Source organism: Anabrus simplex, chromosome X, assembly GCF_040414725.1.
Source record: "Anabrus simplex isolate iqAnaSimp1 chromosome X, ASM4041472v1, whole genome shotgun sequence".
Lineage (NCBI taxonomy): Eukaryota > Metazoa > Arthropoda > Insecta > Orthoptera > Tettigoniidae > Anabrus > Anabrus simplex.
In genome coordinates, this window is record NC_090279.1 from 81391695 (window position 1) to 81410560 (window position 18866).

General features: G+C 40.3%; 1 protein-coding gene across 1 annotated transcript; it reads left to right on the top strand.

Moving 5' to 3' along the window:
- Positions 1-14521: 14521 nt before the first annotated feature.
- On the top strand, positions 14522-15541 carry LOC137503301 (zinc finger protein ZFP2-like; the record flags this gene model as incomplete). The annotated part of the gene is made up of 1 exon (XM_068230850.1): positions 14522-15541. A coding segment is annotated over one exon (1020 nt), but the record flags the coding sequence as incomplete, so codon positions are not given.
- Positions 15542-18866: the final 3325 nt, after the last annotated feature.

An 18866-nucleotide genomic window follows, 5' to 3' on the forward strand; every position in this document is an offset into this window, starting at 1 on the left:
AGTAATTGTCATGGACTTGCCTGTTTCCATTCATCAGATGACCAATTCTGGAGAGTCTTAGCACACTGGAACCTCTTTACAGCCATAGCAGGAGTAAACTTCGCTTTGCCTTGAGGTCATCTTGCTTTCATTCCAGCATTAAACAGCTCTCGCTTCAGAGTCCTGGCTAATACAAATGACCCATACTCTTCTAATTTCTTACGTAAATCCAAACTAGTAACCTTGCAGTTGTTTACTGACAAATTAATCAGTTTTGCTTTCTCCTTGGGGTTGGTTTCTTCTTCTGGCCACAGTTTCCAACACGTTGTTGACATTTTGTCTTGGGCCGATGACCTTCGATGTTAGCCCCTTAAAACAACAAGCATCATCATCATCACATTTTGTCTTCCCGTTATCTTCACATTTTAAAATTCTACTTACAGATTGCTGTGGTATTTGCAATCTAGAATCTACTTCTTGTTGTGAATGACGTTTCTCAAGAAGTAGCTCTCTGTCAGTGCCTTTCTTGGCGAAAGGTCTCTTCGTCTCCCCATAACCTCAAAATTTGAGAGTTCTCTAGAACCTCTCTTAGGAAATATCAGTTGAACTCCTGAAGAGTATCAATAATACATGTAATTTACAGAATGCACAGTCTTAACAATAGGTCACATTATTTACTTCCAAACAGCAACAATATTCAGCTAATAAAGATAAACAACAGAATATGCTCACTAACAAAAATGACACAAAACCATGTGATAATGAAATTACATTGTGGTTCTCACTTTAGCCACTGTATGAAAAAATACAATAGTGTGGACCAGGATATCCCAAGTGGAAACTTTGCCTCCAAACAAGTTCAAGGATTAGGCTATAAAGGTCGATAGTTTACATAAAGGTAGAAATATACCTTTTACCATTAAAATTTGGCCTCGTCTGGTGTATTTCTAGAAAATAGAACTCAGAGCATAAGAGTAGGTGAAGCTTTATTTGATCCTGTAACAATTATGGGATTGGGTCCCACAGGGCAGTATTATGAGACCTTTATTTTCTGATATATGTAAACAATATGAATAATGAACTGAAATAAGTGATGAGGCTCTTTGTAATAAATAAGTTTCAGGATTTTGAGTAACTGAAAAAGACCTTGACAATATTGTAAGTTGGACATCGTGCAATGCTATATTTGTAAACGTGGTGAAAAGTCAGTTTCTTTGTTTCACAAATAGAAAGAGTCCTCTCCGGTTTCATTATTGTATTGATGGGTGAAATTTCTTCATGGGGATCTCTGTAAGTGCCTAGCTATTCATAATAAGGATATAGCTTCATTATTGTAATCATTTAAACATATTGAAAATAAAATTTACAGATCCCTTAATATGATTATGAGGTTATTTATTGGTTGGAAAGGAGAGGGCATATAAATCTCCAGCAAAGCCACAATGAGAGTGTGAGACCATCACCAGTATTACTTGATTAGAGAACAGGAAATAATCTACAGAAATAGCTCCATTTCTTGCAGGTGATTTCTAACAAAAGAGTTGTGTTAGAGAGATGTTGCAAAGTTTCAGCTGGGGAGACTTGGAGAAAGGAAACAAGTTGTTTGATTAAGCAGTATATTCTGAGATGTCATTGGAGAGATGGCTTGGAATGACATTAGTTGATGAATACATTTAAGTCATGTTCTTTAAGTGTAGGAAAGGTCACAACATGAAGATAAGTTTGAATTCAAGGGGACAAATTTTGGCAAATGTTCACTTATAGGAAGATGATTTAGTGATTGAAATAATATGTTTCATATATTTCCACAATCTTTTTTCTATATAAACAACCAACAGCCCTAATTGCTGTGGTTTGATTGATTCATTGATTCATTCATTCATTCATTGATTGGGACATTAACTGATTTATGCTTTTGGTCTTAATGTGATGTACAGAGGGGGGATAATGGATATTTCTATGCTTATGATTTAAGCATTGTCCACTTGTTGGGAAAGTGGTGGGAGTACTGTGGGATTATTTGATATTATAGTGAAGTGTTTTTGGAAAGAAAGTATATAGGAACATGGAAATGAAAAAAGAGGTGACAAGTTAAGTCATATGTAGGAAGATGGGAACAGGGGAATATGAATATAAGTGGATGAAGAATATGGCTAATCATTGTGGAATTAGGGATCAACAGAAAGAGAAACAGAAGCAAGGAATGGTATTGGGTAATGATTTGGAGATACTGCTTACTATTATTTATTTCCCTAAAATTGTACATGTTCACATACATGGAAGTACATGTATGTGTACATATACTCTGCTGAATATTCACAAATATGTAGGTGATTTTAAATTTACAAATTTGCAATGTTCCTCCCTTTCTGAGCTACTGTGTCTACTGCTCTCCAACAGTGTGTTCCTTTTCATGTTCTTATATCTCATCAATTGTTTGAGAAGCATTGGCAAAAGAGACTCAGATTAAAACACAGCAGGTCATTGTGCAAGTTAGGTTCCAAAAAGGGTAAAAAATAAAATAAGTAAATGCAATGTAATTTTTAACCTAATAGAATTTGTATAGTATTATTTGAACTAGTTGCACAAGTGGTATGTGTGTTGTTTATGTTTGTAAGACAGAAAATATTATGAGTAAGAGTTTGTAAATTCTATACATTTATTAAGGATGAGCTGTGTGCTTAATAGAAAAAAATAGCAAAAATTGTAGAATACTGTTTTTAGGAAATTGTCTTCTTCTCTGTTCTTTTAAAATTTAGTGCTTGATAATAATATATTTTTGTGTACCATTAGCCACCAAGGTAGACACCTCTCTTGCATTTAATGGGATTATCATTTGATTGTTCCTTTCCATTATATATTTTTTAAATGGGAGATTAATTAATTATACTCTTCTTGTGCCACTATGAAATTTATTTGCTCAGCTGTTTCTATTTTAGGCCTATATATTTTTATTCCTTACTTCTTTATTCTACTTTTCTTATTTCTTACTGACAGCCTTCCAAAGATACTAAGGAGGAAGTATTCATAGAGGAACAAACTGATGATCAGCTGTTGCCATACATCAAAGAAGAAACAAAGTACGTACACTACAAGTCCTATACAATATGGAATATGTTGTACCTATTCATAGTTGTGTTCAGTAGTGGTTGGTTTATATCCAAAAGTGGCAATTTTCATCAGTTCAATCCTGTCTTTACAAGGTTACTTTTAAAACTAATATCTGAAAATTCTATTGGTTAAAATTATCTAAAATATTCAGGAACTTTAAGGTCATATTTAATTTTCCATCATGTACTCGTAGTTTTATTCAATATATATCTACAAAAAGAATCTCTGGTAAAGCTAGATATTTTTGAAGTGTATTTGTTTACAATACCTTTAAGCAACCATGAAAAAATGTTCTTTCTTTCACTTTCTCTGCATCATTTGTTCATCACATTCTTATCATTTGAAATGCTATCTGAAACTCTTGCTTCCAGATATTCTGAGTAATATTTTTGTACGTTCATGCCAACAGCGACACACAGAAAAAGCGATATTTGTAGATTAAAAATTAAATCTACTAATTCGAAATTGTTAAGTTTTATGTACATTGTAAATAATAAATATTTCAAACTAACATAATCAGTTTCATTAATCAACATAATGATGGCTGAGTTCAATAATGTGGTAACTCGAAGAATATCATATTGAAATTATTTGGTTAGATTCCTTTTTTCTGATCATTTCTTTTCTCTTGTGTGTTAAGTCAGATTCCTCCATGTGTGGATGCCAAAGCAGATAATGTGTTGTAGAAATGAAACTTTGAGGTCAGGTATGCTACGTCTTCGGTATCATAGTTTTCAAATAAAACTTGTGCATTGTTGTAAGCACAAAAAATTGTGCTATTGAATTTATGTTCATTCCAGTGATGTGGTCACACTTTCTGATTCATTTTAGTGTTCATTGTCAGTCAGGTGCTTCTAGTGTGTTGATTGCAAACATACTTACACAATTAGTATTAACTAATAAAATGGACAGGTACAAGTGGAGTTTTAAATTTGTGCAGGTTGCCTAAATAAACTCTGAATTCTTCAAGTAAATGAATTTATTTTCCCATAAAAGTAGATAAATAGGCGGTACATTATTGCTTCACGTCCGTAGGTTTACCCTCAAAGTGCCCTACACGTGACCCTCGGGTGGTGCTAAGAAAGCAATAACTGTGGCTGCTGGACCTATCTTTTTAAAGATCCTCCAGCAATAGCAGAAGTATTTCATGGAAATGGCTCTTCTCAGAGCTACCAGACAAGAAACATCGGACCTTTCATCCATGTTTTCGAGCTTAACATAGAAAGCATCAGCAGAGCAAAATGTGACTACCTATCCAAAGTTATCCTGAATAATAATATAGATGTTGTGGTTATACATGAAATCCATACAGCCAATGAAGAAGAGTTTTGGAAAAGGGGCCTCATTGATGGTTTCACAGCTCTTCGTGCAACATATCACAGTGCACATGGTATAGCTACTTATGTTCGTAATAATATCCAAGATGCCTCACTGCTCTTTCAAAACGAAGACAAAGACGAAGACATCCATTGTGTTGCTGTGCGAGTGACACATTTTACTATGTTTAACATTTATAAACCCCCAAACGCACAGTGGTCAGGTACCGTACTCCCGACTGCTCAACACCCTGCAGTTTATATAGGCGACTTCAACAGCCATCAGGAACTATGGATGTACTCGAATAACAATGAATGTGGAAAGAAACTCGTAGAATGGACAGAAATGAACAATCTCCATCTGATTTTTTACCCAAAAGATCTTGGTACTGTCCAATGAGCTGCATGAAATAGGGATTTCAATCCTGACTTGTGATTTGTTAGCTGCAATGAGGCAGGATAGCCCTTACATACCAGTCGTAAACTGTTAAGACATATTCCCCACAGTCAACATGGCCCCATTGTAGTGGACATTGGCATCAAAATTCCTGTTGTACGGTCAATACCACATGCTCGGAGGAACTTCAGAAAACAAATTCGTCAACACTCACCACTGAACTGGATAAATGTGTTTGGTGGATTGCTCCCAAGCACAATTACAAGCGTTTCGTAGATGCAGTTATGATGGAGGCTAAGAAGAGTATGCCATAGAAAAGAATACATCCCTGTTGGAATGCAGAGACTGATGTACTCTATAACGAATATCTGCATACTGGTGATGAAGACATAGCTGATGAACTTCTTTCCAGCATGGATACTACACGGAGAGAACGGTGGATTGAAACAGTGGAGAATATCGACCTAACTCATTCCAGTAGAAGATCTTGGGGGCACTGCAGAAAACTTGGAGGAAGGACACCTTTGGTGAAGCAACAGCCTGGAGTTACTCCGGATCAAGTAGCATCTCACATCGTCACAACTTCCCAAAGTCCATCAGATAAGAAACATACCAAATACATACTACGCCAGCTCCAAACTCTGGAATCAAGAACACCACGCACCTCAAGGTATTCACAACCGCTTAAGGTGCAAGACATCAGTGCTGCTCTCAAAGATGTTAAACCAAGTACAGCTCCAGATTTTGACGACATTCATCCAGAATTTGGCATTCATTTAGGAAAGAATGCAAGAAGTTGGCTGTTAAGGTTTTTTACCGACCTTCTACAGAACAGACAACTCCCGGCAGAATTCAAAGGAACGAAAGTGATTTCCATCTTGAAACCAGGTAAGCCTGCCAATGACCCAAGCAGTTATAGACCAGTTGCCCTTCTTTTTGAGAGGCTATTCCACAACAGAATCAGCGCAACTATTTTTCAGCATATTACAGTTGATCAAGCTGGATTCAGGCCAAATCGCAGCTGCTGCGATCAAGTGCTTTCACTGACATTCCACATGGAAGCAGGTTTCCAGAAACAACTCAAGACCTCAGCTGTATTCATTGATCTTACAGCAGCATTTGACGCAGTCTGCAGGGAAGGATTAATTTACAAGCTTCTCCGAATTGTACCCTGTAGGACCATCGTGCAGGTTATAAGCAATATGCTCAATGACAGAAGATTTCGAGTGTGTATGGGAAATAGTATAAGTAGAGAAAGGAAGCCCAGAAATGGGTTACCCCAAGGATCGGTACTGTCTCCCCATCTGTTCAATTTGTACATCTCCGATCTCCCAGACACATCATCACAAACATTTTGTAATGCTGATATCATAACACTAGCCACTCAACATCGAGACCTTAGTGTGACAGAAGAAGTGCTACAAAGAGACATGATTTCACTTGAAACATACTTCAAGAAATGGCAACTGTGTCCTAACCCTAACAAAACAGAAGTGTCATGTTTTCACCTGAATAATCGCCAAGCTGGCATTAAACTTCACATACGTTTTTGTCACCAAGAACTTCGGCATAGCAGCTATCCCAAATATTTGGGGATTACACTTGATCGCACTCTATCTTGCAAACAACATCTTAAGAATCTGTCCAGAAAGCTCAAAACACGTAATATTATCCTTCAGGAATTGTATGGCTCAAGTTGGTGTTCATCAGCAAAGACTTCATGATCTTCTGCTTTGGGACTGGTTTTCTCGTGTCCTGAGTACTGTGCACCAGTTTGGCTGGATAGCCCATATACAAGACTAATTGATACTCAACTGAATGCTAGCTTGCGGTTAATATCTGGTACTGTCCAATCCACATCCCTTTATTGGCTCCCAATTCTGTCAGGTATAATGCCATCTGTTTTAAAAAGATCAAATGCTCCTATCCGAGAGTTCAAGAAGATAGAAATGAACCCTCAACTGTATGTTTTGGATGATTTTCCTGTTCTCAAGGTAACGAGGTTCTGGTCACGACATCCATCTTTGCATGATGCTGTCGCATTGGCTTTATGGGAATTTTCACCCTTTAGAAGAATGGAGAAGTCGCTGGAAAGTTGCCACAGACAGTTCCTTACACATCTTTTCTGGTGAATATCATCTACCGCGTAAGATTGGGACCAGTCTGAATCGGGTGAGAACAAATCATGGATGATGCAGGGATGCTCTCTATAAGTGGAAATATATCTCATCACCAGAGTGCGACTGTGGTGCATCTCGGCAGATGAACCCCATATTGTAAGTGAATGTACACGATATTCCTACACAGGTAGCCCAAGTGACTTTTTGGAACCAACACAGGAAGCCATACAGTGGATCACTCAACTGGACATTCTGCTATAGAACATGTTTCTTGTCTGTGTATATTTATAAATACTATATATTTGTATATATGTATCTAACTTGTTGCCCTATGCTAATAATAATAATAATAATAATAATAATAGGTAAATAACGTAGTGATATAATACTTTCAAAATTGTAATTATTGTCACTGACCTTACACAGTATCACAAGTGTATGTCCTTTTTTAAAACATTTAATGCAGTAGTGTTTTTGAACTGTAGTTGTGACATTGCTAATTAATTTTTTGCTGTCACACCTTTGTTGGTTACTGTGTGAAGTGATCTTTGATAATCCCTGGGAAATGGTTGTAAAGTCTCGGATTGGTGCTCTTAACTAAGCCCTTGTATCAGCACGTTATGCGATGGCTAGTCATAGCCTAAGGTTTGACTTCAAACCAGATTTGTGATGGAAACTACGAATTCTGAATGGTTTATTTGATTTTGTGAGTGGTTAGAGTCTTCTCGGCTCTTATGTGATGCATTGAATTGTTCGTACTGTACATTCACAACTAGTGGCAAGAAATATTCATGTCGGTCCTCAGAACTACCCAGTACCAGCTCACACTCTCTGTTTCTTTGTAATTCATGTGTAACAGGACACAATAGGCTACGTTAGAGAACAATCTTGTATTATGACCACCAGTAAAAATGTTGCTTATGAATCCTTTTCACACACAAAATCATATTTCTATTTTTGATGGAGTCTAAATTTGCTTTCTACTTTCTAAACATATTTTGTGCAGAGACCAGCAAAGCGACATGCATTTTATGTGTCTTCTTTTTTCTTGGCATATATGGCAGAGGACAGTCCATTGTCTACGTAGCTTAGTCCATTTTACATCATAGATTTTAGATGCTTCTGAAGGATTTAGTCGACCGGACCTGATCTGCTACTTCCCACTTTGTTTTATATCTCACCTCAGGCGCTATTGTTTCCTCACTCTCATTCCAGCAGTCTACAGATATCATGCCGCAACTTAAATGACTTCCTTTAAAATGTCTAAAATATTTGCCATGCCAGTTTGGTATTGATTTTAAGATTCATAAAATTTCCTAATTGCTGACTTGTGGAAATACACATATTTCTGAGATTACCAATTAGTGATGAGATTACCTTCCATTTGTGGAGAGACACATCGTCCTGAGCTAAATAGTGATGAGGCTTACTTCCGTTTGTGTAGGACACATGGTCCTGAACTAACCACTTAGTTATGTGGCTTCCTTCCAGCTTTAGAGCGTCGAGTGTCACATGGCCCTGAGCTGACCACTTTGTGCCACTCCTCCATGGTCTTCATATTTATTGGCGTGATCGGAGTGAAAATAACAAACTGATTAATATGATCGTCTGCTGTCTATGACGTATGTAAGCTGAAATATGAATTGTAAAATTCTATTCAGGCTAGAATACACTGACGGACTCCCCTCTTTTAGGTACTCATAGAATTTCACCGGATATTCAAACTGTCCTTCCCATTTAACACATATATACCCATTTTTTTTTTGAGTTATAAGTTTTTCTTCACAATGCATTTATAGGAGTCACTTAAACACGAAATCCAGAAGCGTTCAGCCATTCAAACACTATTTTTTGAAAATAAATATTTATAGATATCGGACATAGGCTTTAGGGGAGAAAATTTGAACATACAATAAACTAATTTGAATGTTAGGATGTGTAAAATATCCTTTGCATTCCATTTTTGTAACAGAATATTCATCAGTCTGCATCTGGTGGCAGAGTCCGGTGTTGTGGTTCATTGACTCCAGTTAGTTCGGTCTCGGGCCATGTCTGCATGTAGTCTTCCAACTTTCAGGCCGTTGTGCACTTTATCAGTCTCTTCTGTCTGGTTCGTCCCTAGTGCCTCTTTTCACCGACTTTCTGTGTAATACTCTGACTTTCCCAATGTATCGTCCTCTACACGCAACACTTGCCCAAACCAGCGCACACGCCTTTCCCCAATTTTCTTCTGGATCGGTGCAATGCCAAAACATTTTCTAATAACATCATTTGAAATGTGATCTAGTCTAGTTATGCCAGCCTTCCACCTATGCAACTTCGTATCCATGATGCCTATTTTGCGTTCTACCTCTAGAGCTGGGCAGCATTCGTTGCCGTAGAAAACGACAGGATGGATATCGATAGGACAGATATCAGTTCGGTAGAACTTAGTTTAGAGATGGCCCTTTGTCCGAAGTTCGAAAGGGTGCCTGTTGTCATTCTCCACTTCAATCAGGCTTTGTATATCCTTAAGTTGACTTCATCAGTAAGTCGGCCATAATCATAGATTGTGGAGCCAATATACTTAAATATCTCTACTCGTGCAATATCTTCAACGTCAACATGCATGGTTCCAACTTCTCGACAATGTAATGCAATGTATTCTGTCTTGTTATTGTTGAGGCGCGGGGCTTATTGCGCTAGTCGATTGTTCCAGTCTTCTGTTTGACGCTGCAGGTCTAGCTTATTCCCTTCAGCCAAATGATATCATTTGCTTAGAGAAGTGTTCATGGTATTGGACTGCGCAGGTTTGTGGTAATTGTGTCCATCACATGAATGAGCTGCAGTGGTGATAAGCCGGGGCCTTGATGGACTCCTACAGTTATGCGGAAGTCATCAGACGCTCCTGCGGCAGCTTGAACACAGCTATTTTTTTCTTTGTAGAGCAATTATACCCTCTCAGCAAGGTGCTCTGGAATGCCATCTACTCGTAGGGCTGACTGACTAGGTCATGAAGTACCCGATGGAAGGGCTTCTAAGGGTCCAGAAATTTGTGATGAAGCCTCTTATTCTTTTCACAGTGTTTCTCAAGTAACAGTCCGGCAGCATGGGTTTCTCCTATTGCGCCACAATTTTACACAAATCCAGCTTGGCTTGTTGTATGTTTGTCTAAATCGCTAATCCGTTTGTCGAAGATTTGTTCTAAGTCTCTCATTGCGAGGCTCAGAAGTATGTTCGGGCCGTAATTAGAAAAATCGCCAGGGCTTCCCTTATTTCTGAATTGATACTCCGTCGCTAGTCTATTTGTTTTTGACCTTCATTGATGATATGGTTGAAAAGCTTGCTTTAGCCACACTGCTGCATCCCCCCATTGAGAGAAACAAAACTCTGCTGGAAGATAATCGGGACAGAGGGCTTTCCCTCATTTCATTTCCTTCAGCATAGCCTGGACTTTAGTGACGTCATTTTCCTACGTTGTACCTTCAACAGCGGAGGTGATTAGGATTGGTAGATGCGGAAATTCCATGATTGAAATGATGTTAAAATAGTTCCGCCAGTGTACTCGCGCTTCCCGCCTGTCCAGTAGCAAATCGTCTGTTTCCTCATTGATGCCGTAAAAACGTTGGACTTCTGACGTTTTGCGATGGCTCGATTGGACTACCCGTTAAAAAAATTCCGCTAGAATTCGCGCATGTCATGTTTCACATATAGTCCTGCCTACCGGTTTGATTTTGTTACGGCAAATACCTCCTTCATTTTACGAGTGGCTGCCTTGTAGGCATTCCAACGAGCAAGAAACTTGTGGTACAGCTGCTTTTTCAACCGTACTGCATATTTAACATCTTCATTCCTTGGCCATATATCATGTTTAATCCTTCGTTGTCGTCGCCCTGACTTAATTGTTCCAGGAATAGAGCGAAAGGCGTCTTTCAGTTAAGTCCGGCTCACTTCAACTATGGTGATTTGTGACTCTGTAACTTTTGCAACGACGTTAGTCTCCTTCTTCAGGAGCAACCATTTGATCCCAATTTGTCTATATCCTGTGAAGTATTGGGCTCTTTGTTACTTTATCCACAGCTTAGAAGACTGGTCGTTGTTGCATCGCAAGGATTTAATAAGGGACAACTGTTATCTCTAGAACATCTTCGAGATTTCACCCTCTCACAAGGATGTAGTCAATGCGAATTGGATGGGAGCCACTGTAGTACTGAATAGATGAATATCACTTTGTTTGAACCGTGTGTTTGCGATGATCAGTTTCTACATAATCGCGAATTTGTTGGGCATCGTCGTTCTTTTCTCCATGTCCATGAACGCCATGGACTGTTTGTTCTTTTTTCCTCGGTCCGACACGTCCATTCAGATCAGCGGCAGCGGTCTTCTTGTCAGGCGGTGCCCAGAACGCATCTTTGGTTTCCATGCGCACGTCAGTTTGTGGAGCGTTGCGCTGAATAATTGGAATTTCCTTCTCTCCCCAATGCGGACGAGTTACATCAAGCGATTGTCAAGCATTTGCACCTCGGAGACTGAACCGTCAAATTTAGCTGATATGACAATGTCAACACCATGAACTGTCCTTCGGTTTCTCTTGTACACCAGTTAGTAACCACACCTCTTTTCACATGACTTTTCTACATTCCATCTTTTTTCCGCACCTCTCAGATGTATACAAGCCTTCTTTAAAGTGCAGTGGCGTATTCGCTACTTCACCCAAGCATAATTCAATGATGTGATACAAAATGGGGGTACTAGCATGGTTAGCCGTCACAGCCCGTGCGACGGTAACCCTAGCATACTTTTCATGCTGACTGGGCACTGCCAATGCGCGTCCCTTCCAGGGGCTGCACTAACCTTGGCTCCGATACCATGAGACATATTTCTGTAATGATGTAACGGCATTATTTTACGGCCGGCTTGTCTTGAAGCATTTAGGTGCTCATGACGGAAGGTAGTAACGCAGCTGCGGACATGGAGAACAGATGCCTTTTGCAGCCACTCCTCTAGAGAAGAAACGCTACCCTCTTTTCTGCATTAACTTCCAGAAATTTAGTGTACCTCTTCCGCCATCTGGTCCCTAGTGAATGTCTCCATCTCCGCCAAAGTTGCCATTAAAGACTTTGTACATGTTTGGTACGCGAGAGCTTTTATATTTTACTCAAGTTCATCGGCAGGCCAGCGGGAAACCCGTATCCGTCACCTGGGAAGCGCCACATGTTACAGCAATATAGTTGGTTGGTGTAGAATATTTATCAATGCTTAATTAAACATTATTTTACTGAAAACTAATTGTGAACCTGATAAATTACTTGTCACAAGAATCACGTATTCACGTAAAGAAGAAGGGTTACTGACTTTTGCACCTTTGCTTGGTGTGATATGCCACAGAATGCATGACATACCATCCAGTGTCGTATTTCCTGCCCCCTGTTGTCTAGTGGTGTCAACATCAATATCTTGTTTGATGATCAAGAGATTTAGTCTGTCATATCTGGAATCAATGTCCCCCTTTCATTTGTCCACTTATTTTCTCCAAAGAGGGCAGTAACAATACATGGTCCAGCCTCCCATTACTTTGCTTGTGAGCCAGTCATGCATTCGACTGGGCTATGTGAATTCAGTTCATACAGCATGAATTGGAATGTACCAGTCCATGTTACGATATGTTTTAGCCTGCGTGATCGATTTTCCCATGTGGCAGTTGTAAGCGGATCTCACCTTTAACCAAGAAATTTGCATTTCCCGCCCTTCTTCCGTAGAATATGTAGAACTACTCTGTGGTGGGGAGACAGGCTCAGAATTGGATGCTATCCAACTATGTTATGAATCCACTAAAAATAATCACGTTGCCAGTGATCTTTTGAAATAAATAGAATAATATTCCTTCTTTTACATAGCAGCAATATCCACTACGGTGCAATTCAACATCTTGTCATCTCGAATTTTGGCTCAAGCCTTGATTTTTTGCTCCTTCTATCCGTATTGTTAAAGTTATACTTGTAAGAATATTCAAGAGCATGATAGGTTGCGTTTGGTTTCAAAATTAGGATATTAGGACATTGTAATAAGACGCTACCACCAATGCCATATTCTGTGATGCCTTCATAATGTCTTTAACAGCAGTGTCTTGAGGAGAAAAGAGAGTATCAATGCTAGCGAGAGAGCCGTCGTATACTTGTTATATTTCAGCTTTGCCAGGATTTCATCAGGATTAGTGGCTACCGTGTTAAATACAGGAATTAAGATGCAGACTGATGGAGTACATGGTAGTAAGTATGAACGTCCTTGTATAAACCTACCGTCCTATATATAGGTTGGCTATGTTTGATTGCACATCAAAGATACATATTTCGGAAAAACGACACAGTGACATAATAAAATGCTATAGGGATATAACAATGTACATTTGTGGGACAAAATAACATTCATAAAATATTAGCCGTGTTTCAACAGATCTTGCTGAATGTCGGCAAACGTTCTCAACTTTATTAATATCTACAGCACAGACATTATCTCAAACAACCTCAAGAACAAGGTCCTTTACAAAAATTATTACTTCCCTGCAACAAAGCGCAGAGTGCTTCAACAAGATCAAAACTCCAAAGCATATGCCGTTCTTTATGTAGAACAGACTACGGATTTCGATAGAATAATATGTGCTGGATTAAAGAGCTTGTATGAGTATTTACCCTTTTAGGCTGGACAACTTCTCATGCTTTCTTCAAATGCGGTTGTCTATTAACTCGTACATTTCTAAACCGTGACAAGTTTCTTGCGCCTGATATCGTGATTAAGAAAAAACGCAACATATTCTCGTAAGAAGTGAGAGCTTTTCAAATTTAACCTCGGATGATGTTTACTCTCAGGAATGTAATGTTTATGAGTATCGAGCTCTCTGCACTGGATATCAGTGATTGGAATGTCCAGTAGCAAATCCCCTATGTGAGAGTTGTAGTGGATTTGGCTGTTGAACTATTGGTCACATGGTTTTAATTTGTCACTGTAGATCGAGACCCGAGGTGAGCTATAGAGATCATCAACCTCCGGACGGCGGATCATCTAGTTTTAGGTGTAGTGTGTGCAGTGAAGTCCTGGCTAGGAAGTTGGACCTCTTGCGACATCTGAAGAGACACAAGGAAGATCGACCCTTCAAGTGCGATCACTGCGGAAAAGTGTTATGTAGCCGAAGCAGCTTGTCGAAGCACCTCAGGATCCACCCGCTCCAAGTGTGCGGATTTTCTGATAATAGCTTTACAAAGAGGAAAATGCTGACTGGTGACACGCGATTGCATAAAGGTGGGATTATAAACGAATGCTCAGTACCTCATAAAAATTGTAGGAAAATGCCGGACAATATGCGGTCTCACTCGGGCGAGAACCGATGCTGCTGCAACGTCTGTGGTAGATCCTTCAGCTGGAAAAAACTAGCAGGTCACATGGGTATTCACACAGGCAACAAGCCTCACTTTTGCACTGTATGTTGCAAATCATATGTCAAGAAAAGCAGTTTATCTTATCACAAGCTGACTCAAACAGGAGATAAGCCAAACAGGTGCAATGTCTGTAGCAAGTCATTCATTCAGAAAGGCAGTATAACCGGTCATATGCGGACCCATACACGCGAGAAGCCATACAACTGCAATGTCTGTGGCAAGTCATTCATACGGAGAGGTAAACTAACGGAACATATGCGTACCCATACAGGCGAGAAGCCTTTCAGGTGCAATGTCTGTGGCAAATCATTCATACAGAGAGTTCATCTAACCGAACATATGCGGACCCATACAGGCGAGAAGCCATTCAGTTGCAATGTCTGTGGCAAGTCATTCATACGGAGAGGTAAACTAACGGAACATATGCGTACCCATACAGGTGAGAAGCCTTACAGGTGCAATGTCTGTGGCAAATCATTCATACAGAGTGTTCATCTAACCGAACATATGCGGACCCATACAGGCGAGAAGCCTAACAGGTGCAATGTATGTGGCAAATCATTCATACAGGGAGGTAAACTAAGCTTACATATGCGAACCCATACAGGCGAGAAGCCATACAGGTGCAATGTCTGTGGCAAATCATTCTCAACGAAAGGAAGTATAAATGATCATATGCTTACCCATACAGGCGAGAAGCCATACAGATGTAATGTCTGTGGCAAGTCATTCGTGCAGAGAGGTAAACTAACCGAACATATGCGGAACCATACAGGCGAGAAGCCGTACAGTTGTAATGTCTGTGGCAAATCATTCACAACGAAAGGAAGTTTAAATGGTCATATGCTTTCCCATACAGGCGAGAAGCCATACAGCTGCAATGTCTGTAGAAAATTATTCATGCAGAGGTGTAAACTAACCGAACATATGCGGACCCATACAGGACAGAAGCCTTACAAATGCAATGTCTGTGCCAAATCATTCACAAGGAAAGGCAGTCTGACCGATCATATGCTTACTCATACAGGCGAGAAGCCTAACAGCTGCAATATCTGTGGCAAATCATTCAGAAAGAAAGGCCATCTGACCGAACATATGCGAACCCATACAGGCGATGAGCATTACAGTTGCAATGTCTGTGGCAAATCATTCATACAGAGAGGTAAACTTACCGAACATATGCGGAGACATACAGGCGAGTCATAAAGGGAGGCAAACTAACCGAGCATATGGGGTCCCATACTGGCGTGAAGCCGTACAGATGCAATGTCTGTGGCGAATCATTCATAAAGAGAAGCTAACTAACCGAAGATGTGCTTACCCATACAGGCGAGTCATAAAGAGAAGCAAACTAACCGATCATATACGGACCCATACAAGCGAGAAGCCTTACTGGTGCAATGTCTGTGGCAAATCATTCACTAGGAAAGGCAGTCTGACCGATCATATGCGGACCCATACAGGCGAGAAGCCAAACAGCTGCAATGTCTGTGGCAAATCATTCATACAGAAAATCTTTCTAACCGGTCACATGGGGACCCATACAGGCGGGAAGCCATACAGCTACAATGTCTGTGGCAAATCATTCATAAAGAGAGGCAAACTAACCGAAGATATGCGGACCCATACAGGCGAGAAGCCTTACAGGTGCAATGTCTGTGGCAAATCATTCACAAGGAAAGGCAGTCTGACCGATCATATGCTGACCCTTACAGGCGAGAAGCCAAACAGGTGCAATGTCTGTGGCAAATCATTCACAAAGAAAGGCAGTCTGACCTAACTGTTCATATGCGGACACACACATAAGAGAAGCCATACTGTTACAAAGTTTATTCCACTGAAGCACAACTTGTAGTATTCCAGCAAGATATAGCAGATATCCTGGATTCAGGAGGTCAATTGAACTGTATCGCGACTGACCTGTCTAAGGCATTTGATAGGGTAGATCATGGGAGACTACTGGCAAAAATGAGTGCAATTGGACTAGATAAAAGAGTGACTGAATGGGTGGCTCTGTTTTTAGAAAATAGTACTCAGAGAATTATAGTAGGTGAAGCTTTATCTGGCCCTGTAAAAATTAAGAGGCGAATTCTTCATCGCAGTATTATTGGACCTTTATATTTTCTTATATATATCAATGATATGTGTAAAGAAGTGGAATCAAAGATAAGGCTTTTCGCAGATGATGTTATTCTGTACAGAGTAATAAATAAGTTACAAGACTGTGAGCAACTGCAAAATGATCTCGATAATGTTGTCGGGTTGTTGCATTTTCAGATTAAAGCTCGCAAATGAGCTGTTTTCATTCAGCAATGGCTACTATACCCCACCCATATCCAATCCCTCCTTCAACGATAACGTCCTTTCCTCCCCAACATCAATAACCGAACCACCGCCGTCTCAATCTATGTATGTAGGATTGGGACGGCAGTGAACCGTACTGCCGAACCTTACCCCCACCACTACCACGTGAAAGGGTTTGACAGCGGCATAGGTCCTACCCTTCCGAGGGCCCGGCTCAGACTGAATACTTTTGCCCTCCACTCGCGTGGGCACGCTGTTGTACATCACGTCACTCACCCTAAGCCCACGTGACGAATACGGCAGCTCCTATTGGTAGAAACATCTCCCGATTGCTATTGGTCGATTTGAGTTTGACAACTTGGACCACGTGGGACGACCACGTTTTTGACGTTTGTGACATTTTGCTTTACTTTGATTTGTATGCGTATATCTGTTATCTTCGTTTGCGTGTTTGAATAAAAAGTACAAGATATTTGATGTAAGCATCCTTACTGTTCTTGTTTTACTAATCTCCTGAGGCCAGAACATGAAAACATACCACAGCAAGGCAAATGAATTTCGGATAATTTGAAACATAAGTGCGGCCAGTATCCAGTATTCGGGAGGTAGTAAGCTCGAACCCCACTATCGGCAGCCCGGAAAATGGTTTTCTGTGGTTTCCCATTTTCACACCAGGCAAATGCTGGGACTGTACCTTAATTAAGGCCACGGCTGCTTCCTTCCCATTCCTAGGCCTTTCCTGTCCCATCATCGTCATAAGACCTATCTGTGTCGGTGCAACGTAAAGCAACTAGCCTTATCATAGTTGTCCCCCTGTGGGTAGGGGCAGTAGAATAACAGCCACAGCATCCTCTGCCTGCTGTAAGAGACGACTAAAAGGGGTCCCATGTGGGCTCTGTACTTGGGAGCTTGGGTAGGCGACCACGGAGCCCTTAATTGAATTTTGGCACTGCTTCCGCTTATTTGTGCAAGGCTCCCCACTTTCATCTATCCTATCTGATCTACCTCGATCACGACCTGTTCTTTTCTGCCCCCGATTGTATTATGTATGGAGGCCTAGGGAGTCTTATTTTCCTCAAACGGCATGGGCCTTCTTAGCTGATACCATCATTTTTCCTAGTGTCAGCCCCCTTCCATTTCTTCTCTCCGATTACTAATATATATAGGGGATAGTTGCCTAGTTGTACTTTCCCTTAAAACAATGAACTAGATTTTAGGCCCTTTTAATCAACAGGCATCATCATCTTAAGCAAGGAGATTTGTGGTGAGGGCAAGATATTTGGTGGCCATGACATATACTAGGAACTGTCCCATCATTCGCCTTACTGCAGGCGAAAGGTAAAACCAATCTCAGGACAGCCAGTGGTAGGGGAACAGCCCGTTTCTGTGTTCCAAATGCAGAGGTGTAGAAACACGGTGCAACCATAGCCACCCCTCCTCTGCTTGGTTGGCCGGTTGGAGTGCATGCTGTCAGACCACAGATCAGCCTACTCTGCAACCATCAACATAGATTTCTGCCTTCGATATACAGCAGGCACAAATGGCACTGTCTGAAGTGAGTTTCCACTGTCTTCAACTGGCATTTCGTCTAGGTCACAGCAAAGTCCCTTGCACACCGTAATGTTGTGGAAGTAGCAGCATATTGTTCATAATACTGTACTAAATTAGCAAGCAATTCCTTGGACATAGCTCTTAATAGGTGGAGCTATGTTGTGACTTGGCATGGGAATGTTTTGTGCTGGATCAGCTGCCATATTATTGTATGTAGATCCTGATGCTACATATTTCTGTAAATTTATTAGAACTCCTCTCCTGCAGATGGACTGAAAGGAAGCATTATTTGTACCTCCTGCATGTTGTAAGAGCGAGCAATCACAGAATCTGTAAGCTCTCTCTTGTCTTTTAAACCCTCAAATATATTCATGATTCCATCCTTTTCCATGTAGCAGAAAATTTTTGATATATCCAACTGTCACATAAAATAGAACATTTTTATTGTAAATAGTGTAGATCAATGAATACAAGGGATGCATACAATTTTGTAGCTTGACATTCTTTTATCATCTAAATGCAGATGACTGATTGAATGATATGTTGTGTTTTGGTGCAGTATGTAGGAACAGAGTATGTGCTATCATGTCTTGGTTTCTTCAAACACTACTCTGCAAGAGATTTGTCATCCTCTAGTAGATGCAAAAGAAGTACACATCTCAATATTTTTCAGTGT